This window comes from Chlorocebus sabaeus, chromosome 1, assembly GCF_047675955.1.
Source record: "Chlorocebus sabaeus isolate Y175 chromosome 1, mChlSab1.0.hap1, whole genome shotgun sequence".
NCBI lineage: Eukaryota > Metazoa > Chordata > Mammalia > Primates > Cercopithecidae > Chlorocebus > Chlorocebus sabaeus.
The window spans coordinates 47342942-47366773 of record NC_132904.1 but is presented as its reverse complement, the minus strand read 5'-3'; the positions used below and the strand labels follow the sequence as shown (position 1 = coordinate 47366773).

Sequence of the window (23832 nt, the reverse complement as noted above, 5' to 3'; positions counted from 1 at the left end):
CCACATGGTAGTCACTGCATTTTGGTCTGAGCGACTCTCCCCTGCCATGATTCTGGGAGGTGTTGGAAGTCTGTCTGTTTTATCACCAAGTGCTTGGGATCAAGCTTGGTTTGCATCCACTGTGGGATGAGGTGGGGGATTCAGCTGAACATAGTGCTGAACCTGGGGGATGGGCAGTGGGTGTGTCCCAGAGGGGCTCTCTGCAGTGTCCTACCTCAGGAAGGGGTTTCCTGTGGTCCCCTTACACAGAGGCACTCTCCCTCAGACTGCCTTCTCTTGGGACCCCAGTCCACCTCCTTTCCATACCCAGGGTTTGGTGGGGGATGAGGGACGTCGTAGTCATCCTCTGGTAGGGGTGGTGATCATGACTTGCTGCCCACGGTCCTTGCTGCCTCAGCAGCCATGTTGGGTGGGATGTGACCCCATCCCCGGCCACAGTTGATTGGACCTGTGACTGGTCCCTAACTCAAGGGTCATCCACTCAGGTGATTTGGCCCGATCAGATTCTACTACAGGAATGTGGGATGGGGAAACAGAGATGGGGTCAGGCGAGTCTTGCTGACACAGCCCCACTCTCTTCCTCAGAGCTAGCAGCCCTGGTTCCTGTCACCAGAAGAATTTTGACGTTCCGCCTGCTGGGCCCTCGAAGCCTTCCTGCCTCAAGCCCTTGCATCTCCTACGAGCTTCTGTGGGATGCATTTCCACGGAGGGAGTGGACCCCGCCATCTCCCTCCCTCACATGCTGTCGTGGTGACCTCAGGAAAAGCATTGGTGGCCGTGATGTTCTTGAAAGAAGCTGGGGCGCCCCATATCTTGAGGTGACCCTTCGGGGCTCCTGCCTTCAGCTCTGCTTTCTGGAATTGAGCAAAATCCCTGCCACACAGACTTCATCTCCTACCATCTCTGCTGAGAAGACACTGAAGCCCAGTCCAGCCCATCTCCTGCTTTCTCAACCCTCTGCTCCCAGCCAGCCCTGGCCATTTGATCACATCCTTCATGTCAGACCCAGATCACAGCACTGGGATCTGTCTATCACCCTTGAATAGGGGCCACAAACCTTATGGTTTTTTGATTTGCAGCCTTGAATCTGCTGCCCAAATCCATACTCACTCCTATAAGCTGGAAAAGAAATGTTTATTTTATTAATGAGCTCAGAGTAAGGTATGCAGTGACAATCCTATCAGCAATTAGAGCAGAGGCCAGAGGAGAGGGATGGAGAGAGAGAGACTCCAGGTGGGGTGTTATTAGGGTTCAAGGAAGGAGTCCCCCAGGGCTGGGAGAGACCGAATTCACTGGGCCAGAGGAAAGGAATGAGAGTCTGGATCCCTGAGATCTTCTCCCAAACGGCTGGCTGCTCCCTCTCCTCCATGTTGGCCTTCATCAGAGTGGCCCAAGCTGTTCCTTATCTGACTCTGGTTCAGGGCCAAAGGGAGTTTGAGATTCCTGGGTGCTAGGTTCAGGTCCCAGGGATGCCGTCCGGTGTGTGCAGTGTGGCCTCTCTCAAGGCTGGTCTCAAGGCTTTGTGTTCAGGAGGTGGGGCCAGAGCTCACTGTTTTCTAGGGGTGAATTTGGTTTCCCCTTTTGGACTTCAGAAGAAGGTCCTGTAGGGAAGCAGAAACAGCCCAGGTGGGTGCAGGCCTTGTGGGTGCACACTCAGCCCAGCCAGACCAAGGCCCCACAACGGGGAGCACCCACCCTGGCAGTATGAGGCTCTGCCAACCTTTGGAGACCCCTCTGGGTGCAGGCCCCAAGTGGCTACACACCAGCCACAGCCACAGCACACAGGAGGCCAGGGAGAAAGTGGGAGGGACACCTGGGATGCGGGGAGGAGGAGACTAGGAGGAACAGGGGCAACAGTCCCTTGCAAAAGGCAAGTGACAGAAAACATAGGGCCACGCGGGCCACCCCAGAAGCCATGGTCTAGCTGGCCATCTGTCTTGGGAGCATGAGGCCCTAATGTTTTGGGAAAGTTGTAACAGAAAAGTCAAGTCCAGGCTTGGGTCTGCCCCAGGTGCTGCCATCTGTGGCTTCAGGCCACACCAAACACCAGTTTCACAGCCACCTGCCAGCTGTGTCCACGGGCACATCCCTATCACAGGGTGAGAAACACATCCCACAGCTGGGCTCCACGGTATATCCCACAGATAGAGCCCACAGCCAAGGAACGGAAAAGGCAGAGAAGACAGTTTGTTCTGAGCACGGCTCAGGCCATGACAGGGCACAACAGGACATGAGCAACTCTAATCCACCAACCCTGGTTCTTTGGACCAGCCTTCAAAACCTCTTAATAGCCCTGGTTGTGGCCAAGTGTGGGGGCCAGGGTGGAGCAGGAGCTCCCAGCAGGCTGGCATTCACAGGAAGGGGAATTTTCACATTCTGTTGAGGACATCTCTTGGGGGCAATTCCAGCCAGGCTTCCTGTGGGTTCCTTCAGCCCCACATGCCTGGTTTGAGGCATTGTCTGTGTCCCACAGAGAATGGTGCCCAAGGCTTCATCCTGCTCATTTGGGTGCTGCTTGGGACCCAAAGCAGGTCCCAGGGCCGTGATGAGTCAGGACACCTGGGTCCCAAGCAAGTACTACAGACTGGGCTCTGTAGAGGGAGGGGAGGGTTTTGAGTCTGAGGAATTCCACTGTGGCCAATAGCAGACCCTGGGCAGCACTTCAGGGATGGCGCCTTCTGTACTCTCCAGACACCAGTCCAAAGAACCTGCTGACAGCGTGGGCAGCAGATGGCCACTGCACACAGCAGGGACAGACAGGGCCCTCTGGCCCGCCTGCCTATTCACCGTGGGCTCCAGCTGCAGGAGGAACCCGTGTCTGTGCACGGCAGCACGGTCTTCAAGGAGCTTTCGGACCGGCTGGGGGCTTTCTGCTGCGGAGGAGGGAAGAGAAGCACTATACACACAGAGCAGAGCAAGAAACACAAAACAGGCTTAGTTACTCCCAGGCAGAGCTCCCTGGGGCCTCTCCTTTCACTGGGCTCCTGCCTCGGGTTCTGCCTAGCCCCTGGGTTCCAGAATTAGGAGCTGCTGGACCCTGGTTTCTCCAAGACATGTGTAGAGCTCAGACTCTGCTGGCCACGGGGAGCAAGCAGGCCCAGCCATGACAGGGAGGCAGGGCGTGGTCAGTGAGTGGGTGAGTGGTGGGTGGGTGAGGGCTGGGGAGGTGATGGGATGAGGTGAGGATGGAGTTGAGACACCACACAGAGGCAGAGAAACAGAGAAAGGCAGATGGATAAGAACGGATGCAGAACGACAAGGACAGAGGAGCAGGGACTCAGAGACAGGGATGGAGAGAAACAGGAAGAAAGAATAGGAGACACTAAGAGAGAAAGGGGACTGGGATGAAGGGGAAAGAGGGGGGCCGATAAGAGGTTGACAGGAAGGAAGGAGAGGGCAAAAGACAGAAAGACAGGGAGGGAGGAGAAGAGAAGACAGAGAGATCCACAGGACAGAGACAGACACACAGGGAATCACAGAGAGACAGACTAGGCCAAAGCTTCCTGGAGATCCCACAAGGTGGGGACAAAAGCCTGTGGCCCTGGCTGCCTAGAGGCACAGTATGAGTGAATGCAGTTAGACATCAGGAAGACCTTCCAGAGAGTGAAGGATGAACACAGACACCTTCTAACCATCTACATATGGGGTAGGGGATAGAGTTCTGAGTGGGGAATAACAATCCTGAGTCTTTGTCCCAACATCACTGCTTACTCGGTCAATCCTGAGTCTTTGTCCCAACATCACTGCTTACTCGGTCTAAGACCTCATGCCTCAGTTCCCCAGAGTAGAGAAGAATTTGGACAAGACTGCCCGGGAGGCAGCTCAGACACTGCTTAAGGACAATGACTTAGCTTTAGCCCAGGAGTTTTCTAGGAGCTCTGGCTATGAGAAGCTGTGTGCTTGGGCCATTCCTTCAGGCTGGGAGAAGGCTGGGGGTGGGCTGGAGAAAGGTGGCTGAGATTCTGGAGAAGGAAGAGGAGGTTTCAGTCTAGGTGGCTGCACATACTTACAGCTCATCATCATACTCCTTTGGGGGGCAAACGGCAACCACAAGGTCGATCCAGTCCTGTGGGGAGAAGCCGTGTGACTCTGGGGCACACTCAGTTGGATGGTGTGTCTGCTCCAGCACTCCATCCCCATTTCTGGGCCCCATGGTCCAGGATCAGCCAGCCTGCACCTTCTTCCCATGGGCACACATGGGCCCCACTGTGGACTGCCATGGTCTGAGGATGTTTCTAGTCTCTGAGGCTTCGGGACTATAGAAGCCAGGGCTGCAAGGCGCTTGAATGACACTCAGCTCCCAAATGTCAATCTATGGACTGGGGACAGGCAGCAACCTCAGAATCACTTGGGGGAACTTCTTAAAAGTGTAGACTTATAGACTTGGCCCCTAGAAGTCAGGGGTGAGTCCTGGGAAATAGTACTTTTAACAACCTCTCTAGGTAATTCCGATGCACTTTCTGATGCACAACCAAGTGGGGGACTTCTGGCCCAGCTTTTTGATCCTAACACTTGAATCCCTTTTACTGCCATCCTTGCCCCTCATTCCCTCCTTGGCTTGGATGTAGCCCCTGAAAAGTATCAGAAGTATCACTGGGCCCCTCTACCATGAGCTAGTTCCTAATATTGAGCTGAAATCTCTCTCTCTCCCCCTCAGGACTTCCCTCCATCCAATCCAGATCTTCCCTCAAGAATCAGAGAGAACACTTCTGCTCCCTCTGCCCTAATGCAGACCTTCAGATAATCAAAGATAGTCATTATGTTACCCGTGAGTCTTCTCTTCTCCACATCCCTTCATGTGGGTCCCAGGACCATCTGGTTAGCTTCCTCAGCACTGAACTTAATACCTCAGGCTCGGCTGCCTGCATACAATTGCACAGGTTGTGCATTGCACAACGTGAGCAGGCACCATTCACACTACAGTCTGTAAAAGGGCACCCCCTCAGGCTGTGCAGTGCACAGCCTGGGCAACCTTATGCAGTGGCTCTGACCCAGGTGTGTGTCTAATGATCGCAGAGCAGATTCCCACTAGCCCCTCCTTCATCCTGGGTTCTCTGCTTTTGTTAATGCTTTCTGGTAGCCCCCAGAATTCTCTTGATTCTTGTTCAGTGTGCACTTAGAAAATACCTTAAGTCTTTTTCTTGGGTGACCTGTCATGCCCTGGCTTCTGGAGTCTGTTTGAGCCACTGGCTTTTTGGTTCCAAGGTCAGGAATTGACATTTATTTTTCTGAATCCCATCTTGTCAGATTTAAACCACTGGCTGGATGGGGTATGTGGGTGTCACCAAAGTGTTACCTGGACCCCAGATGCCTGCCCTGGGATGCAGCATCTGATTGTGAGGCCTGGCTGCAGAGCCCAGGGTTTGAGGCAGGCAGGTGAGGGAGGAAAGGAGGGAGGGGGCTTATTCTTACCCCACCCTGATTCCAGGCCTTCTGCAGGGCAGCCTCAGCCTCCGCCAGGGTGTAGTCTGTCACAGTCTTGCCATTGACTGCCATGATCTCGTCCCCTTTCACAATGCCACCTGCAGGCAGATGAGGCTGATTGGCCAACAGGGCTGTATGTGACGCGTGCCTGGCCCAGGGCTTGGCAAAGAGGGGTCATTGCTGGACCACAGAAGATACCTGAACCTGGGTTCTGAAAGGTCATGTGGACTCAGAAAGCATGAGGGGAAACTAGCCACCTGGTTAGTGGCTAGTCAAAGGGCATTTCGTCCCTATCCCATCCATATCCCCTTACCCTAGCTCCAGAGAACCGGGACATCATTGATGATGAGCCTCTGTTACCACAGAGGGAGACAGACCTGCATTTCCAGCACAGTATGAGGCCTAAGTCAATTCTGCCAGCCGGCCCTCCCCATTGCCCAGTCACACTGGCCTCTTCAGGTCCCTGAGCTGCCACTGCTCTCTCCTGCCCCAGAGACTTCATGTCGCTGTTCCCCACCTTGCTTTCTCTTCTTCTAGGTCTGAGAGGAAATGTCAGAAGGGGCTTCTCTGACCCCCACTCAGTCGAAGGTAGATTTTGCCTGTTCTCTCATAGCATCCCAGTCTTTTCTTATTTGGCATTTTCCACAATTTGTAATCATTAATCTGTTTGTTTACTTGTTTACTGATGGTCTCTCCCACCACGCTGTCAGCTCCACGTGGGCAGGGATTGTCTTTCTGGTTCACCATAGTATCCCCAGCACTTAACATAATGCCCGACACAAAATAGGACCTCAGTAGATATTTGCTGAATAAATGAATGCTGTAATAAGGTGCTCCTGGAAGAGATGCCTGGGATCTAATACTTTTGGAGAAAGCTGAGTTATAAGCTGAACAGAGCTACCCAGTGTCAGTCTTTAATGTGCTAACATGCACTGCGGCTTTCCAACAGGTAGACAGATTGTGTGTCGTTTTCCACACCTCTTCGACATCAGAGCCCTTTTTGGAGGAATTTCTCCCAGTCCTAATGTCCACAGAACATTCTCCAGGTCACATTGAAATAGATCACCCAGGAGACTTGTGGGCATGAAGGCCCATAGGAATGTGGTGTACGATACTGACAATGGCGGCCATGGAGGCTTAAAACACGTGCTCCTAGGAAAGTCATCAGTGACTGGTTGTGTTCAAAGCGGTGCAAGACCAAACCATAGAAAGCAGTTGCCTCTGTGCAGGACAAGTGGGGATGGGTGACTTTCACCTTTTCATTTTGTACAAATCCAAGACAGAGTCTCAGGGGTAATAAGGCAGTGGTTGGGTTGGGGCTTTATAAGTGGGAAGGACCCAGGAGAGTCACCCATCCATCCTGGTCCCCTCTCTCTGCTAGACACAGCAGGCAGGTATCACAGAAATGTCACCAGGTGACAAAGAAATGAAGACAGAAGAAGAAGGGTGGGCCTGGGTGAGCACTGATGGGTTGGGGCAGCTGCCCAGCTGGGCAGGACCCCCTTCTATGACTGAAATGAAAGCTTAGAGTATGAAGTCACTGAGGGCATGGGTGTAGAGTTGGACTTGTACCCAGGGCTCCCAATGCCCATACCTCACCTTAGTAACCCACAGAGGCCTGGTTGCCAGCCCCCAAGGGCTTTTTCCCCTGTTTCCTGCCCCTTACCTCTTACCACCTCCATTCTACCTCCTACAGCTTGTGGTACAGCCTGGCTCCAGCCTAGGACTGCCTGGAAGGGATCTGCTCATAGGATCCCCCACTCTGGCCTGGGAAGGTAAGAGGCCTGGGGCTCCTCCTCCAAGGGCACCTACATCTCCACAAATGGCCACAAAGGACTCAGGAGCTTCCTTGACACGGAAGAAGAAATCACCTTCTTCTTCAGACACTGACTGGTGAAGGAGTGATGGTTTGAAGCAAGAGACTGTGCCTGGGGTCTGCAAAGGTTTCACTCATCAGCAGAGGGTGTTTTTGTAGATAAGGGATAAAGAACAAAACAAAGTGAGAAGAAAGACACAGGGTATGGGGGCCTCTGGCCCTCTGGGAAGGGACAAGGCTGCAGAAGACCTCCGACAGAGGTGGCACTTGTGCTGGACAGTAAAGCAAAATGACCAAACTGCCTGAATTAAATCCTGCCTATGCCTTCTCCTGGCTGTGGGTCCATGAACAAATACTTTAACCTCTCTGAGCCTCAGTTTCCTCAGCTGTAAAATGAGAATAATTACAGAACCTGCTTTCAGGGTTGTTGTGAGGATTAAGTGAGTTAATATCCATGAAACGCTCAGACACAGGGCTGTGAGCCAGATGAATATTTTCTGGCACAAATAGCTTCTGGCTAGTTCTGGCCAAATGTTTGGCTCTTACCGCCACTGAAAGGACAGGTAAGGTTTTAGGGGTTTCCACGTACTGCTCCTCTTCCTCAAAACCCCTTTCTCTCCTTCGTAAGGCTGACATTGACTAATGCTCAGCTCACAGTTCGCCCTTCTGAGGAGCGCTCCTGGCCTCCCACTTCCTCTTGGTGGGTTAGGGGCCCCTCAGAGTCCCCACAGCTTCCCTCCGCTCTGAGTTCCCTGTCAGCCCTTAGCAGACCATGCTGTGACTTTCAGTATGTGGCAATTCTAAGCCCGTCTCCAACCCTGGCTGGGGACTGCTGAGGGCACGGTGGCATCTGGCGTGGCTGTGTACTCACAGGTCCCGGCACCATCCCATACCCCCAGGGATTGGACAGGCAGTCGGATGGATGGATCCGAGTGGGAGGGCATCTCTCCAGCAACCGTCAGCCCACTCCAAGTGGTCACCTGTTTGCTTTCCTGGAGGGCCCCATCTAATCTCTGTTCCAGGAACAGAAAGCTGTTCCTGGAAATCAGTCACAAGATGGTGGAGGGAGGCTGCGGACACCAAGAGGAAAGTATCATCCCCACACCTGGGTGCGGCTGGTCCCCACTCACCGTGCCGCTCAGCAGCTCCCCCCTCGTACACAGCAGAAACAACCACCTTCCCAATGGGGGAGTCCACACCGCCTTCCAGGGCCAGGTCTAAGGATCTCTCCTGGTTAGAGGAAAACAGACCTTAGGGAGCCAAGCAGACAGCAGCCTGTGGACCCCTGGGCACCAAGGAGTCTCTTGACAGAGCCACAGTAAGAGCGGGAGAAGCCATGGGGCCACCAGCAGTGCCATCAGGAGAAAACGTGGCCTCGGTGCCAAGTGGGACCTGGGTATGTGGCCCTACAACAGAGGGGCATCTCCATAAGAGAGGGGAGGACAGTGGGGACCTGAGAGGCCACCCAGGAGTGACCTTGAGAGTAGAAGCAGGGAACCAAGGCAGGAGGGGCAGGCGCAGAGAGGGATGGCGGCCCACCGGCCTCCACACGCCCAGGTACCTTCTTAATGCGTAGGAGCCGGACGTCCTTCCCCATGATCTGCTCTGGGGTGAACTACAGGGAAAAAGACAGTGGGAAGCTTTGAGCTGGCCTGAAGGATGGCACTGGGGGTAGGGCTGGAAGAGGAATCCAGGCACCTATGGGACACTGGGCCCCACAGAGCACATGGGCAAGGGGACCGTGCCCAGCCCCACCCCTACTGGTCTTCAACTGGGGGTCCCAGGCCCCATGGGGACAGTGGACACACACACATGTATGTGCACCGTACAGTTCACACTGGAATGCCCTTTGGAAGGAACCTTCGTGGGAAGAGCAGCTGTGGCATCATGGGGCTCCTCTGTGCCCCACCTCATCCCAGGACCCCGGGGCCCGGAATGCACCACTATCAAACACTCTAACCCCACCCTGCCCTGTTCCTGGGGTTTCTCCCCCAGGAGAGAAGAGTCATCTCTTACCATGGAGTAGGGGTCGAAGCCTTCCTCATATTTCCGAAAATCCTGGAAGCAAAGGGAGGGCCTTAGGGCAACAGAGCAGAGGCCCTTGAGGATCAGGGCCAAGGAGGAGTGGGGTGAATGGTCAGAATCCAAGGGTCAGAAGTGAGGGGTAGGGCCGGGGAAGGCAGGGCCAGGGTGGGGGATGCAGACAGGAGGCTGGCAACCCCAGCAGCCAGGGCACTCCTGTGCAGGGACAAGCAGGAGGCTGAGGAAGACTTTAGAGGATCTTGACCTTGCTCTGCTTCAGCGGCACAAGCGTCAGGGGCTGCAGGGGCACCAGTGACCTCTAGATGGTCTGGAGAGGCAGCGTCTGCCTTGCTGAAAGTCTCAGCCCAGCCTCAAGTCCTTTAGGCCCCACCTCATCTCTTCCAAGTCTCCACTGGAGCAGGCCCAGACCCTGGGGGATGAAGCCCAGGGTGTCTCCACCCAGTGCTCTGACCCCACAGGAGGGGACCATGCAGCTCAAGAGAAGGCTGTTCCTGGAAATCAGCCACAAGATGGTGGAGGGAGGCCATGGACACCAAGAGGAAAGCAGGTGGTGTCAAGAAGCTGTGCTTGCCTGGGGCTTGGCAGTGTTCTCATGTAATGCTCACCTAGAAGGCAAGAGGCCTCCCCAGATTCTGGGGAGCGCAGGTTGGCCCTTTAGCTAGGGGAGAAGGGAGGACACACAGCTCAGGGGACCTGGCTTGATGGGGGATGCTGTGGGGACAATGGCTCCAGGCTGTAGAAACAAGACAGTGAGATGGCACCTGAACACATAGTGAGGTAGTGCCTGAACTAGGTGGCCTTCCTTGGGAGTCATACACAGTGAATGGGAGCCCAGGGGCACCCCCAGGCTGAGGGGCCAGGATGCTAAGCACAAGGGCAGTGGAGCCACGGCTGGTTCCCATGGAAGGTGGGAGCGGAGGAGAGCCCCGTAGCAGGCCTAGCTGTCTGAGTGGAGGCACCCGCAGCATGCAGGTCCCTAGACCACACCAAGTGTCCCCTGGGGCCCATGGTCTGCATGGCGGGGAGGCCACAGACTCCTCCATCCTCAGAATGCACCAACTAAGTTCCGGGCACAAGATGAGCACCAAATATCAGCAGACAGATCCCTAAGCATCTGCCTGGCATCCCTCCTCACTTGCCTTAATCACCCAGGCTCAACCCCAAGAGGCCATGAGCTTAGCTCAGCTTGGAGGCTACATCCAGGTCAGTGTGTGGGCAGCAGACAGAGGAGGGGGCACAGCGAATGCACGGGCAAGAGGGATCATTGGGCAGGGTGTGGAGTCAATGCTCTGTGACTTTGAGGGCCCTACTTGCTCTGGCTGTTTCTCCTGGAAGGCTGAGCACTGCTGGCTCTGGCCTCCTTGCTCCATGATCCTGAGAACAAGCTCTCAGGGATGAGCCAGATGGCAGGTACTTATGTTTTGTGTGAATTTAGATCAGAGACTCATAAGTCACAGCAGCTGATCAGCCCTTAAAGAGGCAGCCCAGCCCCGCATTCAACAGAGGAAGAAACTGAGGCCCAGAGAGGTGATATTCATGCCCAAAGTCACCCAGCCAGTGGGCAGGGGAGCAAGGGTTTGACTCCAACTCTGGGGCCTAGACTCTGCACTTCCCTGCCTCTCTCCCTGGGAGGGCTGTTTGTGCCCTAAACCGCCAGGTCCTGGAAGGCCTCTTTTGTGACGACAGTGCTTTAAGGCAGGATGGCGCAGTGTTTAAGAGCACAGGCTGCAGAGACCAACCTCCTGGATTCAAATCCAGGGATTGACATTAGCTGTGCCATCGTGGGCACATTTTCAAATCTCTCTGCTTCAATTTCTCATAGAGAAAATGGGTATGATAATAGCACTTACCACCCAGGGTTGCTGGAAAGATTAAATCGACAAATCCCTGGGCTGGGAGCAGCCTCTTTTGTTGACACCTGTGTCTCACTGCACAGTTGATACTGTCCCTCTGCTCCCTGCCTGTAGTCAAATCAGCCTGTGGTCTGATGGTGGGTTATCAGTGAGGAGGCTGGAGAAGCCTGGGCTGGCTGCAAGATCTCCCTCTGTCCTGGGGTTTCTTTCATTGGTGATGAAACAGCCAATCCAATGGTTGGCTCTGTGGAGGTACCCCAGGAGGCAGGGGGGTAGGTGGCTGCCTGCCTAATGCCACTCAGAGGACCAGCAAGGACTTCCATGCCCCTGTGCATAGGAGTACCCTAGGCACAGGGAGGACCTCAGCTACCACCTCTTCCCTGACGCTGGTTCACTGTCAGGCAGGGTTGGTGAAGCTGTGATCTGCCCGGAGGAGAAGAGGGGAAGGTACAGGGAGACACCTAAGCAGCCCCTTCCCTCTCTCCTAGGGCTGAAGCGAGGGCCCATCTTAGCCTCTGTGGGCCTCTGAGGGTTCCTTCTGCCCTGCTCCTCTCTGGACAAACAGCAGCAGAAGAGGTGAGTGCCCAGGAATCCTGCTGCTTTCTCAGCTCATGCATGGGGTCTAACAAGCCCTGGGTCCCCATCTGATATGAAATCCTCCCCAACCCCTGTGCAGGAAATGGAGGACACAGCTCTGGCCTGACGCTTGGGGGCAGATGGGGCCGCTGTGGACCTGACCAGGTACTCCCAGAGACAAAGAAGTGGTACAGAGTGGGAGGGATGCGGGGTGGTGGGGAGACCCCCAGACACACAGTGGGTATCAGTTTACTTGTCTGAATGCTGTCTGATAAACCACCATCCTCTTCAACATCTCCTGTGGCTGCCAGAGGAAAAAAAAAAGTTCCACACTGGATGTTACCAATAGGTCTTGTCTGCCCCCTGGTGCCAGGCCTCGGGCCTGCCAGCCTGGGGCTGCCCTGCCAATGTCCTCCCCAAGCAGACAGTCTGGCTTATGTTAAGGGCCTGCTCAATGCCCAAAGATGCTACCCAGTTGTCGTCAAGCAGACACCACCCCTTGACATTAGCCAGAGACCATGACATGGACACATCCGCAGGCTGTCCCAGGAGCAAAAACTTAGCTCTGTGGGGAGCTGACAGGGCAGCTAAGGCCCAAAATAAATATCTCAGCTGTCCTGCCTTGACATTTGGATAGAGTTTCTTTGAAAGGGAAGTTAAAATTTTGACATGACTATCTTCTCACTGTGCATGGGAGGCCAGCCAGTGGTCGGCACCTCTGGGAGGTGCACACGAATCCCAGCTCCCTTAGCTGTCAGTAACTGAGGCTGGTGGACATTTCCCACTTCCCCAGGACCACACCTCAGACTCCCAGTCCCAGTGAGAGGTAAGAAGTAAGTTGGAGAAGGGGAGTGAACCTGCTCTGGCCAGTTCTCCATCCGAGGGTGTTTCTTGCCAGGCCATAACAGGCCTTAGGGCAGGGGCCAGGGCACCTGGAATCTCTGTAGGTTTTGGTAAGATGGCAACGAGGGTAAGAGTGTGGACTTTGGAGCATGAAAGGCATGAGGGTAAGTATTAAGTCCAGGCTCTGCCTGGGGACCTGGTGCCCCTCTGGTAACCTCTCTAAACTCCCTTTCCTCGAGTGTTAAACAGGATGACCACAGGAACCATCTCACAGTTCTGCTGTGAGAATTAATTGAGGCCATGCAGAGCCTGGCACATAGTAGGCTCTTCACAGGTCTTAGCGAATATTATTACTTTTAGACAGAGCTCCAGGCTGTTCAATCAAGTGGGAAACAGAAATTCCATTGGTCATGTCAACATCCACTTACACCCATGTGGCCTCATCTCTTGGCCAATAAGAAGGTTAAGAGATGGCATCTGTGATATGCAGTTTTGTCCCACCTCACTTGCCCTCCACTCCAGAGACAGCAGAGCCCAGGAGAGGTAGCCCTGGTCTGCTCCTCTAGAGACAACCTGGAGGGGACCCAAGGGGCTTACCAGAACTTCAGATTTCACAGCTGGCCTGTAGATGAAATTGGGCTCCTGGTGGACCATGACAGGTTTGGAGATGGTGGACACGCCAGGGCCTCGTGGAGGCTGTGGGCTTGGGCAAAATGTCTACAGGAGTTAGTTAAACAGGGACCCAGGTGAGGTCATGGTGGGGTGGCCAAGGCCAGCCATGCTACTTCTACACACATGCAAATCTACACCCATGCACATGCGAAGCCAGCCTGGTTCATTCAACCTGCTGGAGGTCCTGGGGCTGTGATCTTCGCAGAGAGATGAGAAGTCCATTGGCCACAGTGTGGGCTGAGACCACAGAAACTACTGAGTGGCTCTAAGAAATCAGATGCTTGAGCTAGAGCCTGGCTTGGGGTTGCCTACAGCCAGTGTCACCCAGGAGACACACTTTCAGACCCCTCTCTCAGTGGTCATGGGTGCTATCCAGTGTCCCTTGTCTTTAAGCTGTCTCTTTGGCCACAGCTCCAGTCCCTGGACCACAGTGTGAAGCATCTGCTGTTCCTAGTGGGTAGGCACATAGTCTCTAGAGGCCATGGGGTGAGGACCAGTAAGAGTGGCATCCAGGGGAGCTGATGCAACCTGTCTGCTTGGCTGTAACCCACTTGATCTCCTTGGGCAATATGTATCAAATCAGTTCACAACCCTGCCCCAAGCCCTCCCAAGAGTCCCCATCCACTACTGAGCTCATTGGCCTGACCCCCAAGGCCTTTCATGAGCTTCTCTATCTTCCTTTTCAGCCTCATCTCTCACTCCTCGCCACCCTCCTCACACTGCCTAGCTTTAACCTCAAAAAAATGCCAGGCTTTCTTGCCTTGAGGCCTTTACACGTGCTCTTTCCTTCTTCTGCTTTACCTCCCAGGTCTTAGGTTGGGCATCACTGCCTTCTGGAAGCCTCTCTTGAGCTTTCCTCTCCTCCACCCCTCTTCCTTATTATAGCACCTGCGCTTCCTCCATCTCCACCCTGATGGTGTGGTGGGTGCCTACTTTTCTTTGTTCCCCACCAGACTGTCTTGAGAAGGGAGACTGCAGCTGTCTATCTAGCAGGGGCTCCCAGTGCCCTGCATAGTGCCTTGGCATATAGTAGGTGCTCAATAAGCATGTGTTGAATGAATAAATGAATGATTAAATAGTATGGTGAGCACATGGGACAGTGCCTGTGGATAGATGTGGCCCTGAAAACCCCCCTATGGCAGGTGCTGGTGTGGCAGGCACAAGTGTCAAGCCAACACAGGCGTTTGTTTCCATGACTTGGGGCCTGCTGGTGGCTGGGCCGACTGTGTGGGCGTGTGGTCACTCACACTTCCTGCTGCAGCACTGATGACACCTTGCCAGGGGCATGCAGGGAGGAAGAGGGTGGGTGGTACAAGGGTGAGAGGTGGGCCAGATGAAGCCAACCAAACAACAACCCCCTGGCCTTTGAGCCTGGGACAACCCTGGCTTTGATGTCGCTTACGACATTTACGGTCCAGTTCTTCAGAGGCTCCTTATGTTGGGGGCTTTTTGCCTTCCCTGGGCTCTGATCAGGAACTAACAGTGGGAACTTCATGATGACTTGAAGAATCTGAGAAATCTGAACTCCGTCTTGAATCTTGACCCTGACTCAAAGTTTTGCTGAGATTAACTGAGATTGCTAAGATCCCAGGTTTGTAGCTTCATCCAAATTTTCTTGTACTCTGGACTATCAATAACCATAGTTAATGTCTACTGAACATGCATGATGTGCCTGCCTCTCTTGCCATTCTTAACTTAGAATGTGTTCATATATTAACTTATTTGATTCGAATAGGTAGCTGCCATCAACATTCCTATTTTTGGACAGGGATGCCCAGGCTCAGATAGATGAAGTAGCATGTGTTCAAAGTCATCTAGCTAGTAAGTGGCAGAGCCAGGATTCAAACCCAGGCATTCCGACTCCCTGCTACTCCAACTTGCCATATTTATGTTCCCTGCACTTACAATGCCCTTACTCCCATCCTCCACGTGTTGCCACCCCTCAAGGCTCAGCTCGTAAGCCCTCTACTCCACAGAGGTGTCTTCAACCTTCAGTTAGAATGAATCCCTCCCATAGCGCATGGCTTATGCATATTTTATAGCAGAAGCTTGCCTGGGCAGCAGCTCATCCTTCAGATGGCAAAGTCCGGGAAAGCACAGGCATGTCAATCTCCTCCATATCCTCTTCAGCACTGCTCCCCTCTTCCCCTCACAGAGAGACGCCCCAGGCAGGTACTTAATCAATGTGGAATCAAATTTGTTGAGGAAAAGCTACTGCTCATCTTGATGGAGGCCACTTACAGAGAAAAACGTGCAAGGCTAACTCAGCCCTAGAAACCAGCTCCTGGCTGGGCTCTGGGGGAAGATGTCCCCAGAACAGGCAGATTTCTTCCTATCGAAGCTGCAGGGCTCACAATCTCAACCAGAGGTCTGGAAAGGGTCCCTCTGAGAGTCTCCCACTGGAAGCTGCAGACTTGCTGGCATCTGGCACTTTCTTCACTCCCACCTTCCTTGTAAGCTCTCCTGAGTGCTCTGAGATGCTTGTCCTGCTCTCCATGCAGGAACTCAAATCCATGCAGGGACTGTTAACAAAAGCCACTGGTCAGGTGCTATTGACTATGCCCTCCCTCAGCAACCCCTGCTACCATCAGCTGACATGAGATGCTTTTGCACTGACTCAAGCCTGGCCTCATGGCTACGGGAGTGGAATAATATTTTGTTTTTCCCTTCATGGGATCCAAGCTCCGTGTCTTCCTTAGAGATTGCATGTTTCAAAATAGTCTTTGGATTATGAATAATTAATAAGAAATATGTCTTTTTCAGAAAGACACTGTTCATCTTCCTAACATCCAAGAAAAACATTCCTATTCTTTTAATAGTAAATTATTTCTAGGAACTCTCTCTTCGTTTTTTCTATAGCGGGAAATTGGCCAGAAATTTCTGGGTGTTACACTTCAAGCCAGTGCAGTTGGCCAGTACCGTAGAAAACAGCACTGGAGTGTCCTAACACTGCATTTGATGGTATAGCGTTACCTGTGCCCTGCTTCCTCCTCCCCTCCCTTTTCTCCTGCTAGATCAGGAGTCATTTCCCATATTCAAGGCTTTCTGGGATACTATCAGGAAATGACTGGATGTGACAGAGTGCTGGCTATTCATTAACATAGCCTTCCAAGTCCTGCATTGAAAGTTACCAGCCTACACTAGCAAAGAAGAGCCAAGAGAGAGCAATGAATATCAAATGGACACACTGTTGCTTACCCCAAAGGTCCCAGGCCATTCATCATACAATATAGCACTTCAAAATCAGTGGGAACCATATACATGCAGGATGTCCACACATGCACACGGAGGGGACATTCCTGGAAAATGGGGTGAGATGATGTTCCTTTCTGTCTCCACTCCCAGGAGCAGTGGAGGACATGGGAAACAGCAGTTCTCCCCACTCTTCCTACTTCCAAACATAGCATGCAGAACAGGAAGAGTACCTTTGGGGTGGGTGGGAAGCTCCGTTCAGGGACAGGGGAGTTGGAGGGCTTCCCACTGTGGTTCTTTGCCTCCCAGTCCTCCACTGGATTGCCTGTGTCCCCAGTGCGGAAGGGGTGGTTGCCCAGTGCTTCTTCCAGTGCCGAGGGCAGTGGGCGGGTGGGAGTGAGGTCTTGGGTGGGAATGGATGGAGGGGGAGGGATAGGAATGGGGGGTGGAGTGCGCTGCACCCATGGGGAAGATGAGGCGCTCACATGGCCAGATGAGGGAAGGACAGGAGGCGCTGGAACCTTGTGGGGTGGGTTGGAGGGTGGAGGGTGGGGCATCACAGGCAAGGCAGAGGGAGTCTTGGGGGGATAGTAGAACATGTCCAAAGGGATGTCGTCCAGGTCAGTGGTGTGCAGGTGCAGTCCGCCTGCGAAGCGTCTCAAGGGTGGGGCCAGGGGAGACACAGAAGGCAGAGGAGGTGGGGGCCCTGTGGTCATCTGGGGGGATTGTAAGGAAGTTCTGTAATTGTGACTCTGATTAGCGCTCCACTTCACAATACATCGAGCACTATGCTCTTCTACTCTGTTTCTCTTGCTACTGGAGACCCACTACCCTTAAACCAGAACAATGGGGTGCCAGTCCTCTGCCACCTGGATGCCCAGCTGAGCCCATACTAGGCTGCTGGTAGAGAGTACCCAAATGCAGGAGAGCCCCAAGTTATGCCATTTGTGGGTGGTAAGGTGTTCACATAGTTCATCCTCTAAACTGGAATGCCCTTGAGAGTGTAAGGGGGACTGTTAGTCATGATGCCAGGACAACAGGCCTAACTGGGATGATCTCAGATGAGCTGGGATTTAGTATCACTCTGGGAGCATACTCAGAAATACAGACATATCTCTCCTCCCCAAGAGGGGAGGGGGCTGGTAGGGGTGGGCCTGGACAGTGGATGGGCACCTGTGAGGCTAGTGACATTTGCTAGTTGCCATCTCACCTCCCACTGTCCCCCAGTGGATCATTCTGAAGGCAGCAGGAGGGTCTGTGTGGAAAGAAGGGCTCTGTTACCTCTGAAATCTCATTATCAGCAGAGGAAATCTGCTCGAGGCGCGTTTGACAGAGCCTCTCCACCCAATATTGAATCTTTTCCGATTCTTCAAGGTCTTCCCGCTCTGTCTCAGACACCTGGGACCCAGGATTGGCGCAGAAAGGAGAGGACAAAGGGCACATTTGAATAACATGTGGACAGAAATAGCATGAAAGCACTCCTTTAAAGACTCCAGAGTACCGTGAGGTACATCAGCTATCTAGAAGGAGACCTGGGCCTGTTCCAACTGGCCCTCAAGGAGGTGGCAGCAAGGGAGAAGAGAGTGGCGGAGTGTCAAGTTCACTAAGCAGAACTTGTAGGCAAAATCAGAAAAGGGGCTTATGTATTGTGAGGGATTAGCTGGATCCCAGATCCCCATGAACCCTGAGGCTCTTATGATTTTCCAAGAATGGTGTTTTTTAGCCTCCCCCAGCACATTCCAAGAGTTTAACTTGACTCTTTTTTTTCCTGCTCCATTCTGCCTTGCCCTCAGAAGCACAATCTTATTTTTAATTTTGTAGCTAATTTGTTCATAATGTCAGACCTAATGCATTTCACATTTTCCAGGACTTCTCTGGTTTTATAATCTAATCAAATTGGCATTCTGATTCATGGATGCGTTAAAGAGAAGCAGAAACAATGATACCTCCTACAGCTGGGGAGTTAAGGTTACCCATCTCACCTAGCATAGGAATTATTCATGGTGGAAGGTTGCTTTGGACATGTCTTCAGGGGAACAGCCTCAGATATATTCCCAGGATGATGAGGTCGAGCCTCAGACACACCCTATGTTGATGGGAGCAGCCTTAGACTCATAGCCTGATTAACTGGGAGATAGCCTCAGACCTACCACCTGCATAAAGGGGTTAGTCTCAGACCCATATTCTCAGAGCCAAGCTAAGTTGGGTGGGGGGGTCTTGTCTTACAATAACCTGGGAAGGGAGGCCAGAATGATTCAGATTTGTAGACAGGTCAGTGGAAGCATAACTTCAAAGCTACAAGCAAGGCAGAAGGGTTAGCCTCAGACCATACTCTGAGTAGCCTCAGAGCCATACCTAAGATGGAGAGGCCTAGCCTTTGACTCTGGTGGGGTAAAGTGAAGAGGACAGACTCAAGCCTCTAAGCCAGGTGTATCAAGGGCTAACCTGAGACCTACCATCTGGTCAGAAAGGCTAGCCTCAGACTCACACCTCCCGAGCAAGGAGGCTGATTTCAATTCCTAAGCCAGGAGCTAACCTCAGATGGCCCTGAGCAGGTGGCATGATCTCTCTCTCCAGGCTGGGGAGCAGGGAAGGGCTCACTCCACCCTTGTACGCCATTTGGGGAGAACAACTCCAGCTGGTCCTCTGGGAGCACGTGGGAAACGACCACATTGTGTCCTAGGGATGCTTGCCTGGCCTGCAGGCAGGACACGTACCTCCTGGGCCAGCCGGTTGATCTTTAGCTGCTTTTCTTTCTCCAGCATTTCCTCTTTCTCTTTGTAAAGCTTTTGCTCAAACTCCAGTTCTTTCTTATTCTTTCTCAAGTCCTGCAGGCTGTCATACTTGGCTTTCTTCTTATCTTTTCCTTTCTGAGTAGATGTGGCATTGTTTATATGACAAAGATTACAAATAGTGTCGACAGCACGGCACACAGGGCATCCAGTCCTCAGATAACACAGCCATCCCATGGTGAGCCCCTCCCCCAGCTCTGTCTCACCACACTGGACATCAGACCTCAGGTTTAGGACAGGAAGGCCACTGTTACCTACTGCAGAGTGGGAGACACATTCTCTTTACCAGCCAGAAAGACTGGCTTATTAGTTCACTAACTAGCTGTGTGGCCTTGGCTAAGTTCCTTAACCTCTCTGGGCCTGATTTGCCTCATCTCCAAAATGGTAAAAATACCTCCCCCACAAGCTTGCCACCCAGTGCCAATGAAATAGCATCTATGAAATAACTTTGTAAAAGTTTTGTATAAATAAAAATATAAAATAAAAATAAATAAGTGCTATATAAATAAAGGGCATTGTGTTGATTTTCCAGTATCTGGCACATGCCTTTTGCATCATCTCATGTTCAGATTCACAGATGCATCCTGGGAGATTCCAGAGAAAATCTGGAAGGGCTGGCAAGCCTCATCTGTAGAGGTCCTATCCTAAGCTAGAGGTGGTGGGAGTCACACTCAGACCGGGAGGCTCAGAGCCGGGGACATCAGATTTTACCCGCATGTTTAAACTCTGAACTGTTTCACCCTGGAGAGTCTAGACCCACAGTTTCCTCTGAACTGGGCCCCTCTACTGAGGGCTAGCTGGAAACTGAAGGACTGGGAGGCAGGGGATGGAGAGAATGGCTTAACTGCTTTATACTCACCATCAGGGTTCTAGAGGATTTGGGGAGGGACATGAAAGGCAAATAGACTCCTTATTTTTCCTGTAGGAATTAGACCCACCGAGCCTGCATTCCTGGCTGCTTCTCTCATGGGGTTGCAGGGAAGCCAGGGACTAAGGCAGGAAGAGAATGATCGTTTATGAACTGCCTATGTGCCAAGGGATTTACACCAATGATCTCCTATGTAGGTTTATCCTCATTCTTTGGTGAAGGAGCTGAGGCTCAGAGAGGTAAAGTCCCTTGATCAATGTCAGACATCTTGTAAGTGATGGTGCCAGGATTTGGACCCGAGTCTTCGAGGCCCCAGTTTTTCTATGGTGCCCTGATGAGCTGGGGGCAAGGGAAACACGGCAGAAGGGAGGGTCAGCCCCCATCATGCACAGTGTGGAGGACACAGCGAACACTCAGGAGAGGGGCAGCAGAGACAGCCCACACCCTGGGCAATTTCTGGGGCAAAGAGGAAACCCCCTGTTCACTGAGCTCACTCACGCCCCCAACGAGCCTTCTGGGGATCTGCTCTTGAATTTCCTGAATCATCGTAGCCTCCAAGGCCAGGAATGAGGAACTGAGCTCCCTAGCAATGGACACACAACATTCGTCCACACCTGGAGGGACTTAGTGGGCCATTATGGACCTCTGAGGACTCTTCCTAGCTCCTCTTCTAAAGACACACACCTCCGTGCACTGCTAATGTGCTCTGGAAATGGTCACCTCTGGGACCCACCTCCAGAGCAGTGTATGAGACTCTCGAGAAAATGGTTCTCACTGCTTCAGAGTGCTGTTTGGTTCCTTGCCTACCTTGTTCACTAGACTCAGTTGACAGATGAATCCCTGCCATCGTAGTAGAGATTCAGACAGCAATTTCCCAAGAGAAGACAGAAACATGGCCTAATGGTAGCTTGCTAGAGTAAGAGCCTGGCCTCCTCCAGGACCACCATGAGGAGAATGGCCATTCTGTTGCTTTTAAAAAAGAAAACTACCAGTGCTAAGATTATAGAGTCAGGGCTTCTGGGCGGGGTAGTAGTCAGTTTCTGTCTCATGCCCAAGAAAGTCACATCTGTACAGATGCAGAGGGCAGGTTGCCCCATGGCATTTCCCACTGATCTCAGACTAACCCCACACAGGTTACTTAGCTGTGTGTGAATCTGCCTTCCCTGCCAGATGGTGGGCTTCTGCAAGTAGGGCTGGTCTGTATGAGTGACTTAAGCAATTCTGATGAAAGGGCTTAGTCAGAGTCATGAATGCTTCAGGCCCTGGCATAAATTCTGTGGGGCTAAAGGCCTGGGAATCTTGAGCCCTAGAGGGATTTACTGCCAAGGTGGAAATAGAAGACATTGAATTTTTATATTATTATTATTATTTTCTTGAAACAGGGTCCCACTCTGTCACCCAGGCTGGAGTGCAGTGGTGCAATCTTGGCTCACTGCAGCCTCCACCTCCAGGGTTCAAGTGATTCTCCTGCCTCAGCCTCCCGAGTAGCTGGGACTACAGGCATGTGCCACCACACCTGGCTAATTTTTAAATTTTTAACAGAGACAGGGTTTCACCCTGTTGGCCAGGCTGGTCTTGAACTCCCAACCTCAGGTGATTCACCTGTCTCAGCCTCCCACAGTGCTGGGATTACAGGCATGAGCTGAATCTTTCTATTCTTTAATAAGGGGAATTTATGCACAGATGATCATGGCCATAGATGCCCACTTGCATTTCCTGGGGACTTGGCATTCCAGCTGCTGGGAGACAAAGAGTCTCTCATGGCTCTAGAAAAAATGATGATGGGTTTTCAGAGCCAGGACGAGGGGCATGGTTCTGTTGTCCTTTCAGCTGTCAGTAACATCCATGGCCTGTCAGTTACATCCATGGCCCGTCAGTTACAACATTCCTTTTGGTCCAGACTGAGAGGGGAGGCAGATGGGGCGACTGTGCTATTGATTTTACCCAGAAGCAATTTTTCTTTTTTTTTGGAAGTGAAAATGAAAACCAAAATGCCAGCTGTTTCTGGAATAAGTAGATTGAGGAATAGGGGAAAGGCAGCCCTAATTCTTTATCAACAGCACTTTCAAGGACATGATTTCTGATGGGAGGTGGTATATGGAGAAGATTCTAGTTCTTTTACATTTACATGTTATTAGTGTCTGAAAAAGATTTGACATATCTGTCTCCTTTATTATTTTTTTCGAGTAAAATTCTATGTGTGCATGTGTGTGTGTGTACGTGTGTGTGTGTTTTGTCCTCTCTAGCTGAGTTCTAGTAGAGGTAGTATATAGAGAAGAATTAGAAATCTAACCCAATGAGGCATCCTAAGCCACCAAAGTCAGCCTGTCAAGTGAAACAGATAGTCTTATGAGACCAAGGCCTTTCTGAGACCAGGACAATGTGGGAAGGAATTCCCTGAGGAACTCTGTTCCAAGTTTATTCACTGCTGTACAAATCATGATCTATTTTCCTAGATACAGGCATTTACCTCTGTCAGGAAAAATATTACTGTTTGTTATTTTAATAGCAATGTGCTGGAGGAAGGGGGTAGATTTTCCTGGCACAGTTAATATTCCCATTTCATAGGCAGGGAGAAGTTATATATCCTCAAGGTCACTCAGCTGCCAGTGCTCTGGTTTCTGGGGGACTGACATCTTGCCAGAAAGCGCTGGTCAAGTGATAACATCCAGTTTAGCTCACCCAGATTTATGCTGTTGCCTGACTTCCAAATACCAAGTCATCTCGAATGTCCAATTACAGACATTAACAGCAATGTTTTCACAATCAAATGTCAATGTGATTTAGAAAGACAAGGACAAGAGGGTTTTACAAGGCCTGGAGATATTGTAATAAGATTTAGAGAGAAAATTAAAGGTCCTAGAGATTGGAAAAATGCATTATCCTGGGCACATGCAGAGATATTCCTAGGAGAGGGCTGTGCTTGGAGTGGGTCTCCGTCCTGACCTGAGGCAGCAAATCTCCACCTCGTCAGCCAGGCTGCATCTGGCACAGCCGGTCTCATAACATGCACTAGGTACACCCACCCTGATAATTCGCTCTGTCTGACCCCAAGCTGCTGGCCTTGGTCTCTAGTTCTACTTGACAGAGAAACAAGGAGAAGCTTCCTGCCCCTTTCCTGTGCCCATCAGGGCCGGCGCTGATGCACACAGTGCCAGATGGTACTTGGGTAGGTCTCACACCATGGATCCTTCTCCCGATGTTGCCTTTGCAATGGCACCCTGCCATTTGATGTCAGCCTGACACAGAGATGCAGATGGGGTTAGCCTTCCAAGTGAACAGGCCAAGTCACACCATTTAGTGTTGACAGGACAAGGAATGTTTGGGAAAAGCCAAAACCCACAGCAAACTCAGCAGCACACCAGCATAGCACCCAACCCTGTCCTACCTTCCGGATGGTTGGGAATTTGCCATCGTAACGATAAAACCACCCAAAAGCTATAAGAACACAGATAACAAAATGATGAGACACAGTTCAGCTCAGCCAGAGCATCCATGGGCAGCAGATGGAAGCTGGGTTCCCAAGCAATGCATGGCTTTGTGAGATGAACAGCATTGGCCGATCCGACAGCAAAACTGCACCCTTTGTCCAACTGCTTACCTGGCCTCGCATTGGTTGCAGAACAGGCCTAAGACCACCTGAGAAAAGCCCCAGTTCCCAGGCCCTGGGTCACTCTCAAATGCCTCTGCCCAGGACACTGGCTTCAGAAGTCAGGGCCAGAACATCAAAGAGAAAACCCCTTGTGGAAGGAC

General features: G+C 52.1%; 1 protein-coding gene across 4 annotated transcripts in view; it reads right to left on the bottom strand.

Moving 5' to 3' along the window:
- Window positions 1-464: 464 nt before the first annotated feature.
- The window catches only part of USH1C (USH1 protein network component harmonin), a 50643-nt gene continuing 27275 nt past the window's right edge, over window positions 465-23832 (bottom strand). The window contains exons 15-26 of one of the 4 annotated variants that reach the window (XM_008005356.3): window positions 23468-23517; window positions 19137-19289; window positions 17701-17817; window positions 16653-17135; window positions 13153-13272; window positions 11966-12016; window positions 9257-9298; window positions 8802-8855; window positions 8371-8470; window positions 5413-5522; window positions 4011-4066; window positions 1612-2896 (exon numbers count right to left, since the gene is read on the bottom strand). In XM_008005356.3, coding sequence (XP_008003547.3) covers window positions 2578-2896; window positions 4011-4066; window positions 5413-5522; window positions 8371-8470; window positions 8802-8855; window positions 9257-9298; window positions 11966-12016; window positions 13153-13272; window positions 16653-17135; window positions 17701-17817; window positions 19137-19289; window positions 23468-23517 — 1655 coding nt within the window. In that variant the 3' untranslated portion in view covers window positions 1612-2577. The other 3 variants (XM_037999619.2, XM_073017924.1, XM_008005347.3) reach the window with 3 other exon arrangements.